The following is an 18,565-nucleotide window of genomic DNA, read 5'->3' as shown; positions in this document are numbered from 1 at the left end:
GCTGGGCAGCCTCCCCCATCAGCCTCCGGGGCTTTCTCGGGCAGCTCTGAGAGGCAAGCCTCACCGCCTCTCCCTGGAGTCCCGGACTCCAACTCCTCACAGCCCCTGACGGAAGCCAAGCCGCTGATTCCTGGCACCTGCCACCGGCCGTCATGCTGCCGGGTGTGTTTCGATCTCGGCTTTATTCCGGCAGACCGTTCATTGCGAAGCACCCTGCCGTGAACTCTCTGCTGATTTCAGTGAACCTGGAACACCAGCCTTCCTCGGCAGGTGTAATTGGCAGCAGGCACGTTTCCTCCCCACCTTGCTTGCGGGGAGGGCATTTTTTGAAGTTTGAGGAAAGGTGGACAAAGCAGAAAAGACAGCGCTCGGGGTTGAACCCCGCGGCTCAGCCCACAGGACCCAGGCAGAATCTGGAACAGCGCTTTGGACAGGCACAGAATTACCGGCTCCCGCATGGGAGAGGCTGTTCAAACAGGACGGTCTGGAGAAGCAAACGAGAGGTTGCGGACCCGTCAGATAAATCACTGCTAAATTGCTTTCCATCACCACAAGAAGCAGCAATTAGGAATGAAACACGCAGGATTACATTGTGGGAGGAAAGGAGAAACTTTTAGGTCAAGCGGTACTGAAGAAGCAAGGCTGAGAAATTCACCGCAACCTCGGACTTCACCTAGGGAGTAAGGCTTTAGGACTGAGGGGAGCGGGAAGGAGAGAGGTAGGGGGAAGGGGGAAGGGGAGGGAGGGGAGAGAGGTGGGGAGGGGGCGAGGGAAGGGGGAAGGGGAGGGAGGGGAGAAAGGAGAAGAGAAAGCCATGGCAAAGACTTACGAAGAGAAAACAACCTTTCCCAGATTCACTCTGTATCAGAAGGATATGCGACTGTCCACCTGAACTTGGCGCTTGACAAGACTCTAACCAGGTGTTTCTCACGGTGGTGGCCACAGCCCACCTGAATCAAAGGACACCGGCCTGCTTGTTAAAACCTGTAAATGTCTAGGTCTCAGAACTAAAATTTATGGAAGTTGGGCCTAAGGCATTTCAATAAGCATCCATGTTTTCTTTTTCTGGTTTTTTTTCTTTCTTTTTTTTTGGATGACTGCCATCCTACCAGGCACAAGGTTTGGACGGGTTCCCTGATGACGAGCGATGCTGAGCACCTTCCATGCACCTGTTGTCCGCTTTTATGTTCTCTTTGGGAAAATGTCTGTTCAAGCACTTCACCCATTTTTTAACTGGGCTACTTGTCTTTTTGCCATTAAGTTATAGGAGTTCCCGATACACTTCGCACATTAACCCCATATTGGATATGTGGTTTGCAAATACTTTTTCCCAGTCAGTGGATTTCGTTTTCATTCTACCAAATCCTTTGCTCTGCAGAAGATTTTATCGGGAATGAGGAGAAACTGGAACCCTGTGTACTGTGGGTGGGGATGCAAACTCGTGCAGTTACTGCGGACAGTAGCATGGAGGGTCCTCAACAAGTCAAAAACAGACCTACTGGAGGGCACCTGGGTGGCTCCGTCGGTTGAGCGTCCAGCTCTTTACTTCTGCCCAGGTCATGATCTCTGGGTCCTGGGATCAAGCCCTGTGTCAGGCTCTGTGCCTGTCTCTCCCTCTTTTTCTCTGCTCCTTCCTCCGTTCTCCCCCGCCAACACTGATGCATGTGTGCTCTCTCTCTGTCTCTCTCTCTCCAAAATAAATAAATGTTAAAAACAAACAAACAAACAAAAACTACCATATGATCCAGAAGTCTCACTTTGCGGGTACCCATAAAAACAGGATCTCAAAGAAACCATTCAATGCTGTCATTCTAAATGTGCTATACATTATACACAACAGCAAAGTCCATCAGCAGATGAACGGATGAAGACAATGTGGCGTGTGAGTGTGTGCACACTCACACGTGCAAATATAATGAAGCCTTAAATTGGATGGAAGCTGACACCTGCTGCCACCTCGATGAGCCAGGAGGACATTATTCCAAGTGATATAAGCCACTCACAGCAGCACAAATACTGCTCGATGCCACTTATCAGAAGAATCTGAAATAGTCAAACTCTTACACGCAGAGCAGAGCAGTCACCAGGGGCTGGGGCGAGGGACACAGGAGTTGTTGCTCCCTGATGAATCAGCTCCAGAGCCCTGCTATACTGCACACCGGGGTTCTCTTCTGTTGCTTTTTCCAAAGGAAGAGCTGCAGACATTTACACTCAGTCGGGAGGTTAGACGTCCAAGTTCAAGGTGCCTGCCTGGTTGGCTTCCTTGGAGGCCTCCCCCTTGGCTGGCAGATGGTCCCCACAGGGCCTTCCCGCTGTGGACACACAGCCCTGCTATCTCTGTGGCCCAATCTCCCCTTCTTATAAGGACACCAGTCAGACTGGGTTAGGTCCTACTCATATTTCCTCATTTTAACTCGATTACCCTTCCAAGATCCTATATCTCCAAATACAGTCACATGCTGAGGTACTAGGGGCTCCATGTACAAATCTGGGGGACACAGTTCAGTCCACAACACCAGCACATCGCTGGGAATAAGGAGAAAGAAACAGACCCAGAATTTGTGATTCTAAGAATTTTCCTTTAGCTATCACACCGAAGCAGCGGGTGTCAAGGGGTAGTGCCTAGACCCACAGTATCGCCTGGGAGCCTACGAGAAATGCAAGTTCTCAGGTCCCACCCAAGAGCCACAGAAACAGAGAGTCAGTCTGTGCACGAATAACAAATTCTGTAGGTCAGCATTTTGCTGTGAGATCACTACATCTTTTGGGAAGTCAAGGAGTTAATCTGGTCACCCATGCCTCTTTCAAACACTGTGAGAGATACTAGTTGGGGGGCTTGGAAAAGGCTTTTCAGGAAAAGGGACAGACTCAAAGAGATGCAAGGAGCAGGTTCTCTGGCTGGGTGGGAGTTTTTTTCGTGTTGGACCTACCAGAGTCTGGGCAAATCAGGCAAGTTCTCTACAGCTTGGTGTCCACACCCAAATAACAGCTGCAGAAAGCCTATTTCCAAGCTGAGAAGGAGGATTGAGTGAGAAAATGCACAGAGAGTGCCAATCATAGCATCCAGCATGCTGCGGGCAGCTAACAGACGGCTCCATGCTCCGAGGAGTGAGTTCCGCAGCCCGCGTGGCATGTCCAAGGACGACCATGCCATTCCAGGCATGGGTCTTCATAACTCACTTCTATGGCACTACTAGGCCCCCCCCACGTTTAACAAATATATATTTTCTTTTTTTTTTTTTTGGCCTTCATCAATCTCTCAGAGGAGCCAGAAGTGAGTTATCTGAGAGCTAGCCCCAAAGAAGACTGTTTCTGAAGACATATGGCGAGCGTGAAGGACAGGGGTACCCACAGGCAGGGGCAGCCTGGAACAGGAATCATAGCAAAAAAGGAATTTCTGAGGGCACCAACAGGAGGAGAAAGGTTTTGTATGTGATGATTCTAGAATCTTCCTCTCTCTAGTGTGGATCGTGTTGTGTTGCCGTCGCCAAAGATTGACGAAAGTACTGTACCCAGAAGACATTAATGAACACTCTCTCCAAAAACCCTGACCGAGCATTTTGATGAAGTTCTATCTGCAAAATAATGTGAATTTCACTTAAGTAGATATCTCCTGTTGCGTTTCACAGGAAGATTTGCAGAATACAATAAAATTGGCAAATGCAGACAATGTCATACCAATTTTGTGTTAATGCATCCCGGTCTAGTGTCTTTTTTAGTAATGAAACACTTAAATAGATTTCTTAATGATGTATTTTCCAGTTCCATAATTTGTAATTTGAATGACAAATAAAATCTCATTTTTAGATCATATTTTACAATGATAATAGAAAACACTATAACGTTCCTTCCTCCGGGGTTCTTCTTTACATTTAAAATACCACTCTTTTTCACCTAATGTTAGCTTTTTTGACACATGCTTTATTTCTAACATATTTGCATGGATTTTCATAATGTTCCCCAAATTCAGAACATGAAATTATCATTTTTTTTTTCGAACCAGGTGCATAAGCATAATGAAGAGAATATATGCAGCCAATACATTTCCAATGTAAATCACCCTGAGTTCTCAATGATGACAAAATGTTTATGAGAACATAATCATATTTTCCTTAAATTCGTTCTTACATAAGAAAGTCACTAACTAATGTACCTTAAAATAAATGAATGCTCAGAAGTGAAACCCTTTAGGTAAAACGCTAATAATAAAAAAAGAAAATAACGTGTATGCCCATTTGAAGTAAAATTTGTTAACACAGGGAGAGAAACAAATTACGATATGTACAGTAGAATGTAACTATGAAGCAATAACACAAGCACAAACATAAATGGATCTGAGAGATAAAATACGAAGAAAAACAGATTCCCACGGATTCATGGTAATGCCATTCACATGACGCCCAATTATCAGAAGGTAAGAGCATCATGTTTGGGGGATAGGGTCTGACTAGGAAAGGGCAGAGGGGCCCAGCCAGGTGCTGGGAATGCTCTACCTTGACCTGGTGGTGATGACACAGGTGTGTACCGTGGAAAAATTCATCAAATTGTGCTATCAAGAAATACACCATTTATGATAAGATGTAAGCATTAGAAGCTAGCAAACCAAATTTAAGACACTGTTCTTCAAAAAATATAAAATTTATGAGCAAAAGTAAGCAGCAATCATGTCATAAAATGATAAATTTCAATGGCTAATAAGCATGTAGGGGAATTCAGTGTAGCATATTGTAATAATGGTTTTAGTAGGGAAAAGCCTATGATTGGTCCCCCAATCATACCTACCTCATAGAAGGTTCCAATCCCCTCCCTTTGAGTGTGGATAAGACCTTGAATGTGTGGCTCTTACTCCTATGATTACAGTGTACAGAAGAAGATGAAAAGTTTTGGCAAATCTATTCACTCTCTAATCTGTTGACTTTAGGTTAATCAAAACAGAGATTCCCCCTCTGACCTTAAAGAGGCATGTTCTGTTCTGGGGGACCATGTGGCTATGATTCCAGGATGACTTTTAGGAACTTGAGAGCAAATCCAACAGCCAGCCAAAGAACACATGCAGACCTCAGTCCTAAAACCACCAGGAACTAAATTCTGCCAAAGAGATGAATGAGCCCGGAGAGAGCCCTGATAAGGGTTGGTGGTATTGTGATACTGTGATTTATAATATGAAGTGTGTATTTGGTCTTTGTCCATCTTGTTTCTTGCAGAACTCCTAGGACCTTTGGATTTTCCTAAGAGATTAAAGAAACAGGGTGCTGTTGTTATGTCAATGGGCTTAATGAGGTGACTTCTGGAATTCACCAAACTAAGGACCAGGGAACCACAACCTAATTACAAGGTTGGAAATTTCATTCCCTTTCTCTTGACCTCCAGGGACTGGAGAGGGGCTGGATCAATCACCAAAGGCCTGTGATTTCATCAGTCATGCCTGTGTAATGAAGCTTCCATAAACCCCCAAAGGATGGTGTTCAGAGAGCTTCCAGGTTGATGAACACTTGGCAATTTAGGAAGAATGGCTCCCAGAGAGGCTGGAAACTCTGGAACCCTTCCCACATATGCCATCTTATCCATATGATAAATTCAGACATGAGCTATACTGTGGATGAACCTTAAAGCCATTACGTTGGTTGAAATAAGCCAACCACAAGAGAGAAAGTATTGTCCAACTCCTCTAGTATGAGGTATCTAGAGCAGTGGAATTCATACAGACCAGAAGTAGAATTGTGGCGGCCCACAGTTAGGAGGGGGAGGGGGAGCTAGTCATTACTGTGTACAATTTCAGTTGGAGGAGGGGAAAGAGCTCTGGAGATAGATAGTGGTCATGGGTGCAAAATAGTGTGAACGTACCTGATGCCGCAGAACTGTACACCTGAACATGCTGAAATCCATATCAGGTATATCGTACCCCAGTAAATACGGGAGTAAATAAATAAATAAATAAATATGAACAATTCACTAATTTATTTACCCAACATTTGACATTCTCCTCTGCTAATAAACTCTCTACATAAGAAATAGAATAAAAACTATGACTGTTTCTCAGAGACCTATTCAACCAAAGCAGAAGGCTTCTAGAAAGTTTCATGGTGTGGTCACCTCTGCCCCCCACCAACTCTGCAGAACCACAAACAGAGAAGAAATGATCTCAAAATGGTCTGGAATTGAGCTAATGGAGGAATACTATCAGAATCCAAGGAAGTTCCATAAAGTTCTTGAGAAACGGGTTCATCAGATACAGTGTGAGCATGGACTAAAAGGGTCAAGAAGAATGCAACAAGGAAAATGACTACAAAAAAGATGAAAAAGCTTTCCATCAGGAAGAGATTAAAAGTAATATTTGTGCAACTGAGGAACCCAAAAACACATGAGACAAAATCTGACAGAAGTAATGGGCAGAACAGGCAATCCAGCAATGAGTCAGAAACAACATCACGCAACTTTCATTAATGGATAAGATAAGCAACCAGAATAACAACAAGGACAGAGCTCTTCTGTTTGAATAGCCTTGTAGACAAGGTGGACACAAGGGTCATCAACAGATCACACCATCCTTCACAACAGACACACATTCCTCTCAAGAGTATAAGGAGCTCTCTCTAGATAGACCATTATTCTAGCCCATAACGCAAGACTTAATAAATTAAAAAAAAAAAAGGTTCAAAATGATATGACATTTTTTTCCGCTGGTCCAGTAGAATGCTATTAGACTTTAATGACAAAAAGTAATTTGGGAAACTCACAAATATGTGGAAATTTAAAAACATAATCCCAGGAGTGCTTGACTGGCTCAGTTGGAAGATCTGGAGACTCTTGATCTCAGGGTCATGAGTTTGAGCCCCACATTGGGTGTAAACATGACTTAAACAAATAACTATTTTTTTAAAATGTTAAAAAATAAAAACATAATCTTAAAAAAACCAATGAACCAAAAAAGAAACCAAAGGGAAATTTAGTAAATACTTGTAGATAAATGAAAGTGAAGATATGAGATCCCAAAACTATGGGACCCATGGAAGTGGTGTGCAGAAGGGAACTTATAGATGTAAATACTGGTATAAAAGAAGAAAGATCTCTAATCAGGAGAAAAAGAGTAAACCAAATCTAAAGGGAGCCAAAGGAATGAAATAATAAAAATCACAGCTGAAATCAGGGACCTAGAAACTAGAAAACCAATAGAGTATCACTGAAAATAGAAGCTGATTGCCTGAGAAGATAAACGACACTGGCCACAGGTTAGCTATATGAACCAAGAAAAAGAGAGAAGGTGTACATTTTTACACTCAGAAATGAAAGAGGATTGTTCCTACTGACCCCAGCTAAATAAAAGGATCATCAATGGTATCAATAATGCTATTAATAATGACAATATTATATTAATAATATTTATTTTAACACAATATATTATATTATTAATAATTATCAATACTAGCAATAATGTTATAGACAGGTATAGGTCAATAAATCAGGCACCTTACATGACGTGGATGCCTTCCTAGAAAGACACAAAACATAGAAACCGATTCAGGAACAAATACATAACCTGAATAGATGTATAATAAGTAAAGAAACTAAAATATTAATTTTTAAAAGATTTATTTATCCATGAGAGAGAAGGAGAAAAAGTGTGGGGGTTGGGGAAGAACAGAGGGAGAAGGGTGGAGAGAATCTCAAGCAGACTCCTCACTGAGCACAGAACCCATCATGGGGCTTGATTTCACAACCCTGAGATCATGACCTGAGCCCAAACCAAGAGCCAGCCACTTAACCAACTCTGCCACCCAGGTACCCCAAAATATTAACTTTTAAATAAACTACCCACAAAGAGAATTCAGGCCCAGATGTCTTCACTGGTGAATTCTACCAAACATTTAAAGAATGAATTCTTCACAAACACTTGCAAAAAATATAAGAGAAGGAAAGACTTCTCAGTTCATTTTGGGGGTGTTATACCATAATAGCAATGCCAGGCAAAGACATCAACAGAAAAACAAAACCAACAAAATTATACACCAATACTTCTTACAAATACAGACTCAAAAACCTCAACAAAGTACTAACGAATCAAATCCATCAGTCTATTAAAAGAATTATGTACTATGAAACCAAGTGGAACTGGTCTGAATTGGTGAATGGAATGCTGCTTTACCATCTAAAACTCAATTCTTCTAATATATCACGTCAATAAAGAAGGCCAAAAAACCCACAATCATCTCAACGGATGCAGAAAAGGCATCTGGCAATTCTCACCACCCTCGCATGATAAAACCTCTCATCAAACCGAAATAAATAGGAACATCCACAACTTCATAAAAGGCGTCTATGAAAAACCCACAGTTCACATCACAGTTATTACAATTTCATCCTAAAAGACTCTTGCAACTCCAGAAATCAAATTAGCCCAATCTTAAAAATGGATAAAAGATACAAAGAGACATTTCTCCCAAGAAGATGTGCAAACACCAGCTCACGGAAGGAGAGTCGACATCCTTTGCCATGAGGAGAGTGCAAGTCCAACCACAGCGAGCCAGCACCCCACCCCACAGAGCTGTCTACGGTCCAGAGCACAGGTGATCACAAGAGCTGGTGTGCAAGGACAGACACAGGAGGCACGTCCTGCTAGGGGCATGTCAAGCGTGCAGCCCCTGGAGAGAACAGTGCCGCAGCCCCATCCATCACGCGGGTAAACATACGATCCAGCAATAAGGCTCCTTGGCACCTACACCCTAAAAATATATGCCCACAAAAGGCTTGCACACAGATGTGTCTGAGTGGCTCAGTCAGTTAAGTGGCCATCTCTTGATTTTGGCTCAGCTCATGATCTCAGTCTTGGGATTGAGTTCCGCATTAGGCTTCCTGCTTAGCGGGGAGCCTGCTTCTCCCTCTCCCTCTGCCCCTCTAACCCTCCACCCCCCAGCTTGTGTGCACACGCGTGTGCTCCCTCTCTCTCTCTGTCAAATAAACAGATAAATAACTTTTTTAAAAAATTTTAAAACACGATGAGAAACCTGCAAACCAGTTACAATGCTTAAAATAGCGTTGTTTTGGGTTGTTTTGTTTTGTTTTTTGAGCCCAGGAATACCAAGCTCTAGGGGACACAGGGCAAACGGACCTGTCCCATGCTGCTGGGGAGTGTGTGACACGACAGACCCCAGACACAATGCCCCTAATGTATATAATTTTTGTTGCTTCTCCCTGGCCCTGGGTGGCTGGTGGACTGGAGTCCCCCAAGGAGGACATGGGTCCCGCTGCCCGCCCACCTCCAGAGCCCAGCTCAGCGCTCCGGGGCGCGTTACTGCTCACAAGCAGCCCTGGATTCATTGGAACTGGAGGCACACACCCAGAAACCAAACCCAGAATCAGTCCGGTCTGCAGTGTCCATGAACGCGCTTGCCAGGAGACCTGGTCCTCAGCATCTTGGTCTGCACGGAGCTCCAGCATGGACAGAAGCTCCAGGAAGGCGAGGCTCAAATGGAGATTTCTCATGGGAGTTTTCTCCATGTAAACCCACTCCTGGCAACGTGCCTGCACATCCTATGCACCCCAAGAATGCAGGCTGGATTGGTTGGATTCGGGGGAAAAAGGGAGGAAAGATGCACGCCTTTCGGGACTGACTTTGCATGTTAAGAAATTGCTAGTGTAACACATTGGGTTCTGAAGAAGAGAGAAAGCCGCACGGTAAACCCACCATTGTTTTACACAAGGTAAGATGAAACCCTCAGCTTTCTGCCCCTGAACGATACCCTGTCTCTCTAGTCACCCTCTCCAGGCCTTTCTATCAGACCTTCACACGAGGGCTTTCGAGAGAAGGATGCTGACATTCTCCCCGCAGCAGAAATGCAAACAATTCCGCGTACTTACAGTAGCCAGGAGCAGGCTCTGGAGGCTTCTGGTTCTGCGGCTCCAACTCGGCCCCCGGCTGCTTCTTGGAACCTTGCAAAAGCATCAGGAACACCTTTTGGAACATTAAAAAGAGAGCTTCATATTATTCATACTCATTTCCACAAGACGTTGCTTTTCCTGGCTTCAGTTACCCTACGAGGTCGTGATGACAATATACCCCACGCTCACACACACATCGTTTACTTTTCGTGGTGCTGGCCTGGAGCCAATGCCACTCAGCTTGTGGCAAACTGTTCGTAAGGCTGCTCACAGGGCACAGGGTAAGGAAAGCTGACCGTGGGCCTCAGGGCACTTACGGGAAGAGGCCGGTCCAACCCAAGGGCAGGAGAAGGCAGAGCACAGCAGGTTCCAAGAATGTGTGCCCAGCACAATGTGAATTTGGGGCTGGCTGCACCAGCATCCTAGACACTGGGTGACCAAGCTTATTCAGCATGTGGGATGCCATGCATGAGAACCCCCACCGGACGTGTCTTTCCCATGGTGTGCCACGTCGCCCAGAGCAGTCTGTTTGGCTTGTAGGTAATGGCTTGAGGTACCTATTCAGCTGGTGCTGGAAACCCAAGCCCAGCTTCAGTGTGTTCAGATCCGAGGACTGGGCCCACATCAGCGAGAGCAGTGAGACCCCCTCTGAGCCAGAACGCCTATCCAAGCCCCAGAGCCACACCTGGAGGTTCGACGGGGTCCTTGGAGGCGTGAGAGGGCGTCCCTAACATGACCTCGACAGGTGCGAGCAAGAGGTGGGCATTTCCTGCATGAAAACCCTGCAGCGACCATCGCCGTGGGCAAGGCTGGGGCGCGGGCTTGAGCGCCAGGCTCCTTGCGGCAGGTGGGACCAGCTCCGCACCCACAGGCTGGGGACCCAGCTCCTAGAGCGTCACCTGCACGTCCTCCGGAGCAGGGGTGGCGACAACTAACGGCTGAGGTTCGGCGGATGATGGCCGGCACCCAGCCTGCACTGTGGTGTCTGTAAACAACACCCCTCTGACTGAGCCAATGGCTTATTTGAGGAAATAAGTACAAGGCACTGACTGTCCCTGGGTGCCCGGAGGAGCCTCCAGCCTGCAGGGAAGATGGGGAGAGGGCTGTGGAGAGGAGAAGCAAGCAAGTAGGGCTGCAGGGAGAGACGCATACTCCATTAGGGACAGAATCCTGCTGACAGAGGTCCCGAATCCTGCCCAGGTCAAGGGCCAGCAGGTTTCATGAGATCTGGTGTGCTCACTTGTATTCGTAAGATAACCTCGTGGATTCCCAGTAAGACCCCAAGGAAAAGAGACAAGCCTCAAGGCCACGACGGGAACCACCACCACCAATAATAATAATACTGATTAATAACTAATCGCAGCACGGTGCCAGGGTGTCCGCTGGGGAAAGCGATTCTGCCTCTCTGCCTTAGTTTCCCGTTAGGATAAATGTTAATAATAAGATACAGGACAGAACTGTGGCAAGCAGGGAGTGCGTTTTAGACAGAGTGGAAAGAACATGCTCGCCCAAGGGAGGAGCCAAGTGGGAGGAGGAGGAGGAAGTAGGAAGGGGCAAGCCCATGATGTGTTACCCCAATTAATTTGCAGGCCAACCAGTGACACCAGGACTGTTACCCCCACTTGCAAGGAGGGCCCTGAGGCCTCAAGTGAGAAGCGTTCCGCCAGGGCATTTATAAAGATTTTTACTTCGGGGTGATGGCATGGCTCAGTTGTGTGGAGCATCTGATTTGATTTTGGCTCAGGTCACCATGTCAAGGTCATGGGATCAAGCCCTGTGTCGGCCTTCATGCTGAGTGTTGAGTCTGCTTGAGTCTCTCCCTCTCTGTCTGCCCGTCCCCGTGCTCACCCTTGCTCTCTCTCCCAACAAATAAAAAAATCTTTAAAAAAATGGGCAGCTGACCCAAAAAGACATGCAGACGGCCAACAGACACATGAAAACACTCTCACCATCTCTCAGCATCAGGAAAATGCAAACCAAATCTACCACGGGAAACCAGCTGACCCGTCAGAATGGCTATCACCCAAATGACAAGAAATGACAGCTGTCCCCGAGGATGTGGGGAAGAGGGAGCCCTACGTGCACTGTGGGTGGGAACGCGGACCAGTGCAGACTCTCGGGAAAACAGTACAGAGGGGCCTCAAACAGTGAAAAACAGAATTACCCTGTGACTCAGCAATTCCATGTCTGGGTGTTTATCCGATGGAAGTGAAAACACCCCATTGAAAAGACAGCTGCTCCCCGTGTTTCAGCAGCCAAGACGCGGAGCGAGCCCGAGGACTGAGGGTCCATCCATGGATGAGAGGATATGGAAGAGGCGGTATATGCCTGTGCACACACACACACGTGCATGTGCACACACACGTGCACATACATGCACACACACGTGCGTGCAATGGAATATTATGCAACCATAAAAAGGAAGGGACTTTTGTCATTTGCAATAACGTGGATAAACTGTGTGGAGCGTTGTGCTAAATCAGACAGAGAAAGAAAAATACCCCATGACCTCAGCTATAGGTAGAATATTAAAAAGAAGAAAAGAAACAAAGAAACAGAGAACAGACCCCTTGGTGGCTGGGGGAGCGCAGGGGCCGACGTGGGTCCAGGGGGTCAAAAGATACAAACGCGCGGTTATGAGTCAGTCCCAGGGAGCTGATGCATGGTGTGGAGACTCTGGTTGGCAGCACCGGGCTTTGCAGCTGAACGCTGACGAGAGAGTAGGTTACGGAAGCTCTTTCCGGAAGAGAAGAACCATGCGAGGGGAGGACATGGGCGGGACCGTTGGGGGTGAGGATGTGGGCGGGACCATGGGAGGGGAGGATGTGGGCGGGACCGTGCTAGGTGAGGACCTGGGCGGGGCCGTGGGAGGGGAGGACGTGGGCGGGGCTGCCGACAGCCATCCGGACAACACAGACACACACTAAATCATTACGTCGCACGCCCTAACTGCACACCACAGTGCGTGTCACTAAAACGGGGGGAAGAAACAAAATCTCAAGGGCCCTGGCCGGTGTGGAAGTGACTTATACTGCAGCAGGAGCACGACTGAAGGGCCCAGCCTGTAGCATTTCTGCTCTTTGTTCTCAAGAAGTGGCACAGGCAAAGTTTCCGGAATCTTCGTCTGGGGGCTGATGCTTTCCCAGTCGAGGAGCCGCTGTGGGGTGTGAGCCCTGACGGCAGCCCGAGGTCAGCTCCACACGGAGTATGCCGTCAATCCCTCAGGCCGCGGGGTGAGGCCCACCCCCTCGTCACATCGTCTCAGCCCCCAGACTCGAACTGCACTTAAAGTGTCAGTTTGATGGACTTCGTCCCGGCGATGCGCAGCGCTGGCGGCATCCGTGAGGCTAGCCCACTCTGCGGGACAGGGACGGCATCGTCCCACCGATGAGGGCACGGGAAGAATTCCCAAACTTCAGCCACAGCCTGATCTCATCTGTGTGTTTTATCAGCTCCCCAGAAGAAAGTCTTTTAAGATGGTAAAACCCGTGGAAGGAGCTCTGGTGCTAAGGACCGTGAGGGTCACTGGCCAGTCCGGGCAGATCTGTCCCCCGATGCAGCTCATGGAGCACGCAGCGGGATTTTGTTAATCTGGAGGACCTCCTATCCGTTCCCGAAGTCTGTGGTAACAAATGACTGCAAACACGGGGTCTTCAAGCAGTGCCGATTTATCCTCGGTTGGCTCTGGAGGTCGAAAGTCTACTGTGGACGTCCTGGGCTGGTTCCTTCTGTGCACCCCAAGAGGGAATGCACCTCTTGCCTTTCGCAGGTCCTGGTGGCGCCTACAGGCTCTGGTGCCCGTGTTCTCCGCGAAGACGTCACCTCCCATCCAACACCTTCCTATGTCCTTCCGACAGGCAGGCTTCTGATGACACCGCCCCACCCAGGATGACCTTCGCCTTCCTGGCACGAGATCTGTGGGGCGAATGAGCTCTGGTCTGGGGATTAAGGACACAGACACTCTCGGGGCCATCATCCTTCCAAGCACCAGACCCCATGCCTCCAGGGCAACTCTGAAACAGGGACCCATGGCCCCTGGAGGGGAGGGACCAGGTTCCAAAGGCGGGTCATTGAGCGGTGGTGCTTGAGCAACTTCTGGAGATCAACCATGTGCAGGTGGATGGGAGCAAACAAGGGAAGTCCCTGAGAAATGGAAGGTGCGTGTGGCCCAGTCAGAGCGCTAGGGACACATATGAAGAGGGGACGCCGGATGAACCCAGTGTGACTGGCTGGGCCTTGGAGGGACCACGCGGAGGTGAGCTCCCGGTTTTCAATGTGTGGAGACAAAAGAGCCATGCAACAGGGACTCCCCAGGCCGCAGCCAGGTGGGAGCAGGGAGCAGTGGCACCCCACGATCAGGTCATTTGCAGGCCCCCTTGCAGGTGCGGGAATGCATCCCGTGTGCCCAGAGCACCCCCTTATGTCAGAGAGCAAGAAGACAGGCAGATGTAATGGGTACATGTTAAAGATGCAAACCCAGGTTGGCTACATGCAGTAGGATTCCAGCATCCATGCGAACAGGATCGCGGCAGACCGTGGCTCGGTGCATAGGGTAAGAAGCCACGACTCCTTATGGATACAGACAAGTAAATGGGGTGAAGGGAATGTGCTCCTTTTCTGTGTAATGCCAACCAACAAATGCAGAAGGAGTCACAGAATGAGAGGACCCACAAGCTGGCAAATGTCAGGGTCCTCAAGCCGGGGACAGGCAGGGGACCCGAACCAGCATCATGAGGAATGGGAACTGAATGAGTCTCAAGGCGCGTCCTCAAGAAACAATGAGAAATGAAGAGAAAAGGAAAATTCACTGTACAGTGGAAATGCCTGGCTGAGCCACATTCTCGCCGCCCCATGGAGCAGACTGCCTTGCGCATCTCGGGCAGTCAGAAGCAAGAAGCTACCATGCCACTCCTGTCGCAGGGCAGCCTCCAAAACGCAGAACCTGGTCTGTGAGGAGGACAAACCCACGTGGGGGCTCACGGTGCAGAAGGGCTGTTATGGAATCTGCAGACACTGAGGTCGCCAACCTCCCGGAAACAGGCGTTCTTGCAGAGTGACAGAGAGTAAGGAGACACCTGATGTGCCTCAGTTGTGACCCCAGATCCGATGCTTCTGCTCCTTGGGACACGAGAGGCACAAAGGAAACCGGAAGGCGAAGACTCTAGAGAAATCCTTGATTCCTAGAAATTGCCGTCCCCCTCTGTGGGATGCGGGCATCTGAGCTCACGAACCCGAGGGACTGACATCCAGAACTTTCTTGACGGAGGCACAAAGGGAACCCACTACACAGGACGTACCAGGCTGGATGGGGAGAAACGGCCCGTCTCACACAGGCAGGCTCTGCTTTCTAGATTACCGAACACGTCACAGTTGTTAAAAATGTACTTCAATGTTTATAATTGGGAAGGCTCTGGATAATTGGGGTGGGCAGGAGACACATGGGAAATCTTTGTACCTTCTCCTCCATATTGCAGTGAACCTAAAACTGCTTTAAAAAGTAGTTGATATATATATATATATACACATACATATATATGTGTGTAGCAAAGGCATGGGGTCGTGGCGTGGGGTGTGTATATATACACAAGCATATATATGTATATATATATATACCACTAAAAATCTAAAATTCACTCCATTTGCATGACATCAAAAGATTTTGCCCCGGCTTCAGAGCTGGCTCCACATGTACTTCTGGTGCACAGCTGGTGGGCAGGCGGGGGTCTCCAGATCTCCCTGGCCCCCTAACCACACCAAGGAAGGTTTGCTCCATGCACTAGGACACACATGGTGACCACAACATCAGGTTTTTACGTCTCAGCCTCCCTGGCTTGGAAGCCCGTCTAGGGGCCCTGAATCACTAGGACATTTACTGGGGTTTAAAAAGAAACCCGAGCTCTAGCTGCAGAGGCAGAGGTGTCCCCCCGGCAGGCCCTGTGCACCTGCTGGAGTGTCGTCAGGAAACACACAGGGGGACAAAGTGGGAGCACGGGCCACACGCCTACAGCTATGCTCACTGCAGATCGATCACAGACACAAGACAAGAAAGTCAATCCTGGCTGGTGTAAAAAGACAAAATTGGCTGAGATAGATACTTTATAGACTCCATCAAACAAAAGAACATTTTTAAATGGCTTAATCATGTTCCCAGTTTAAGATACCTTTGTCAGAGAAGTCTGAAGACTCTAATATTATATTTTATTAAACCTGTATTTCATATCTTTGTTTATGGTTGCCCTTAAGATGGAGAGCGTCTTTCTGACTGTCTGCATGTGCACGAGAGAAAAGCAAGCTACGTGAGCGTGGGCCAGTCAGCGCCTGTTCAGTATCTCTCCTGCACAAAGCATGTACAGAATGTAGCAGGCAGGAATGACCGCAAGAAAGGGAGAAGCGCATCGGAAATCTCCGAAGGGATTAGCCGGAGGCTCTTTGCTTCTTATTGGGCTTGTTTTGGGGTGATTAGCACCAAGGACAAGGGATGGGGGAATCTGGAGAAAGAAAAGAAAAAGCAGGTTGCCGAGAACCAAGTTGAAGGGAGGGATTATTCCCTGAAGAAGGGGTAAGGACGGAATCTCTCCGTATTTTGTTGGTGTTGATGGTCACATAACCCCACGCCTCTGCTAAAATCTACTGAGTGGATTTCATGGTACCACAGTTACATCAATAAAGGATTTTTTTTTTCCTTTAAGGGGGCAAAGATGAGGATGATTAAGAAATTGACCAAAGACGCATCAATGGGTATAAGTAAGAATATTTTGGAGAAGAAAGGCAAATACAAATAAGAAATAGGGATATTTAAAGAATTAGCATCAAAAGAATTTCCAGGGGGCACCTGACCGGTTCAATAGGTAGAGCCTATGACTCCTGATCTCAAGGTTGTGAGTTCAAGCCCCACACTGGGTGTAGAGATGATTTAAAAATAAAATCTTTTTTAAAAAAGAATTTTCTGGATGCCTCGGTGGCTCAGTCCGTGAAGCGTCTGCCTTCAGCTCACGTCATGATCCCAGGGTCCTGGGATGCAATCCCACATTGGGCTCCCGCCTCAGCAAAGAGTCCACTTTCCCTCTGCACCTCCCCGCCCTTGTCATGATACCATGTGCACGCACTCACTTTCTCTCTCTCTTTCTGGCAAAAATAAATAAACAAAATCTAAACAACAACAACAAAAGAATTTTCAGAACTTATGCCATGATGACGCATTGCCATAACATTAAAAATCTAGAAGGACTAAAATACAAAAATGCTTAATTTCTGAATATACCAGCGCACATGTATTCTGGATTAAAAGAGCAGTACTCAGTGATACTGAGAAGTCCTCATGTTTGCGTGATTCCTTGCTGTTTGCGATCCGTCTCAGAATTATCGTGTTATCAGATCCCAACACACACAGTGTGGGAAAGTTAGGAGGAATTTCTATGTCCTCGATGAGAAAGAGTGGCGCTGTAGCCCAAGGGACCGTCTGGCTTCACCCTGACTGTAGATCTCAGCCCACCCACACCTGGGCCACTCCCCCAGCCCCGGCGGCCCCCACTGCACTCAGCCCCTGCAGGAGAACCTCGATGCTGGAAACCGGTCACAGCAGAAGGCAGGTGGCCGCTGGAGGAGTGGTTATGGGAAAAACCGACACGGCTTAAGATCAATATCTTAATCGGGCAGCTCCTATTAAACAATGGCAAATGCAGAGACGTTTCCAGTCAGACTGAAGATCATGACCCTGGTCGCCCAGCACATCACTGCAAAAGGATCCTCTCTCCAGGGAGGAGGGGCCCCACACACAAAGCCATCTCCCAGACACAGAGCTGCCTACGGCACGGAGGACCCAGGGGAGCCCCCGCCTGGAAGGGACACAGGGGCAGCACCCAGCCCAGGGCCCTTCCGGGGCAGCTCCTGGACATTTCGAGGCATCCTTTCAGGCTGCACCAGAAGCCCATCCCATCAGCCTCACCTGTGGCTCCTGGTAGCTCCCAGGGACACACTCGGCCAATGGTCTGGAGTTAGGATTCCAACCCAGGGGCTCTGCACCTGGGCACCGGGACCCCTGTTCAGCCAGAACCCCTGAAGCCTTCCCCGCGGGGTAGTCCTCACCACCCTGGGAACAGCAACCACAAAGCCCTCATTTCTGCTTCCACTAAACCCTATCAGGAACTAAAAATTCCTGATGTTGAAGGTGTGGGTGACCTGCAGTGTCCTGCATTAGCCAGGCTGGCCACGGTCACCCCTGACAGAGGTCGCCTCACTGGCCCTCAGGCTCAGCAACAGCAGCTTTCGGTGGCCCCTGTGAGTCAATGTCCCATTGCTTTGTCTGGCTTTTACTAAAATAACATCTGTAAAGGAGACGAGTGGCTTAAAAAAGATTCTGACAGATAAAAGGAGCGATACAAGCATACAAAAATGAGTAGAAGGCAGAGCTGACACCTTTCCTGGCCCAGAAGTTTCTTTGCTTCAATCCAAGGCTGTGGCTGGAAATCCAACCAGACCTGATCCAGCCTGTGGCTGGAAATCCAACCAGACCTGATCCAGCCTGTGGCTGGAAATCCAACCAGACCTGGCAGAAAGGAAGGAGGGAGTGTGGGTGAGAGGGAGGGAGGGGAAGAAGGCAGGGAGGGCGGAAGGGAGGGGTGGGAAGGGAGAGAGGAAGGGGTGGGGGGAAGAAGGGAGGGATGAGAGGAGGAAGGAGAGAGGGAGGGAG

At 48.2% G+C, this 18,565-nt stretch overlaps 1 protein-coding gene across 1 annotated transcript in view; it reads right to left on the bottom strand.

The window, feature by feature from the left end:
- Nucleotides 1-18,565, bottom strand: part of ABCA13 (ATP binding cassette subfamily A member 13) — a 323,477-nt gene that overhangs the window by 132,815 nt on the left and 172,097 nt on the right. The window contains exon 42 of the mRNA XM_032305346.1: nucleotides 9,856-9,949. Within this exon, the coding sequence (XP_032161237.1) occupies nucleotides 9,856-9,949 (94 nt within the window). The remainder of the gene's footprint in view (nucleotides 1-9,855; nucleotides 9,950-18,565) is intronic.

The sequence above is a fragment of the Mustela erminea genome, chromosome 11 (assembly GCF_009829155.1).
Source record: "Mustela erminea isolate mMusErm1 chromosome 11, mMusErm1.Pri, whole genome shotgun sequence".
Classification (NCBI taxonomy): domain Eukaryota; kingdom Metazoa; phylum Chordata; class Mammalia; order Carnivora; family Mustelidae; genus Mustela; species Mustela erminea.
The sequence above is the reverse complement of the archived record's forward strand: the minus strand, read 5'-3'. Positions and strand labels throughout refer to the sequence as shown.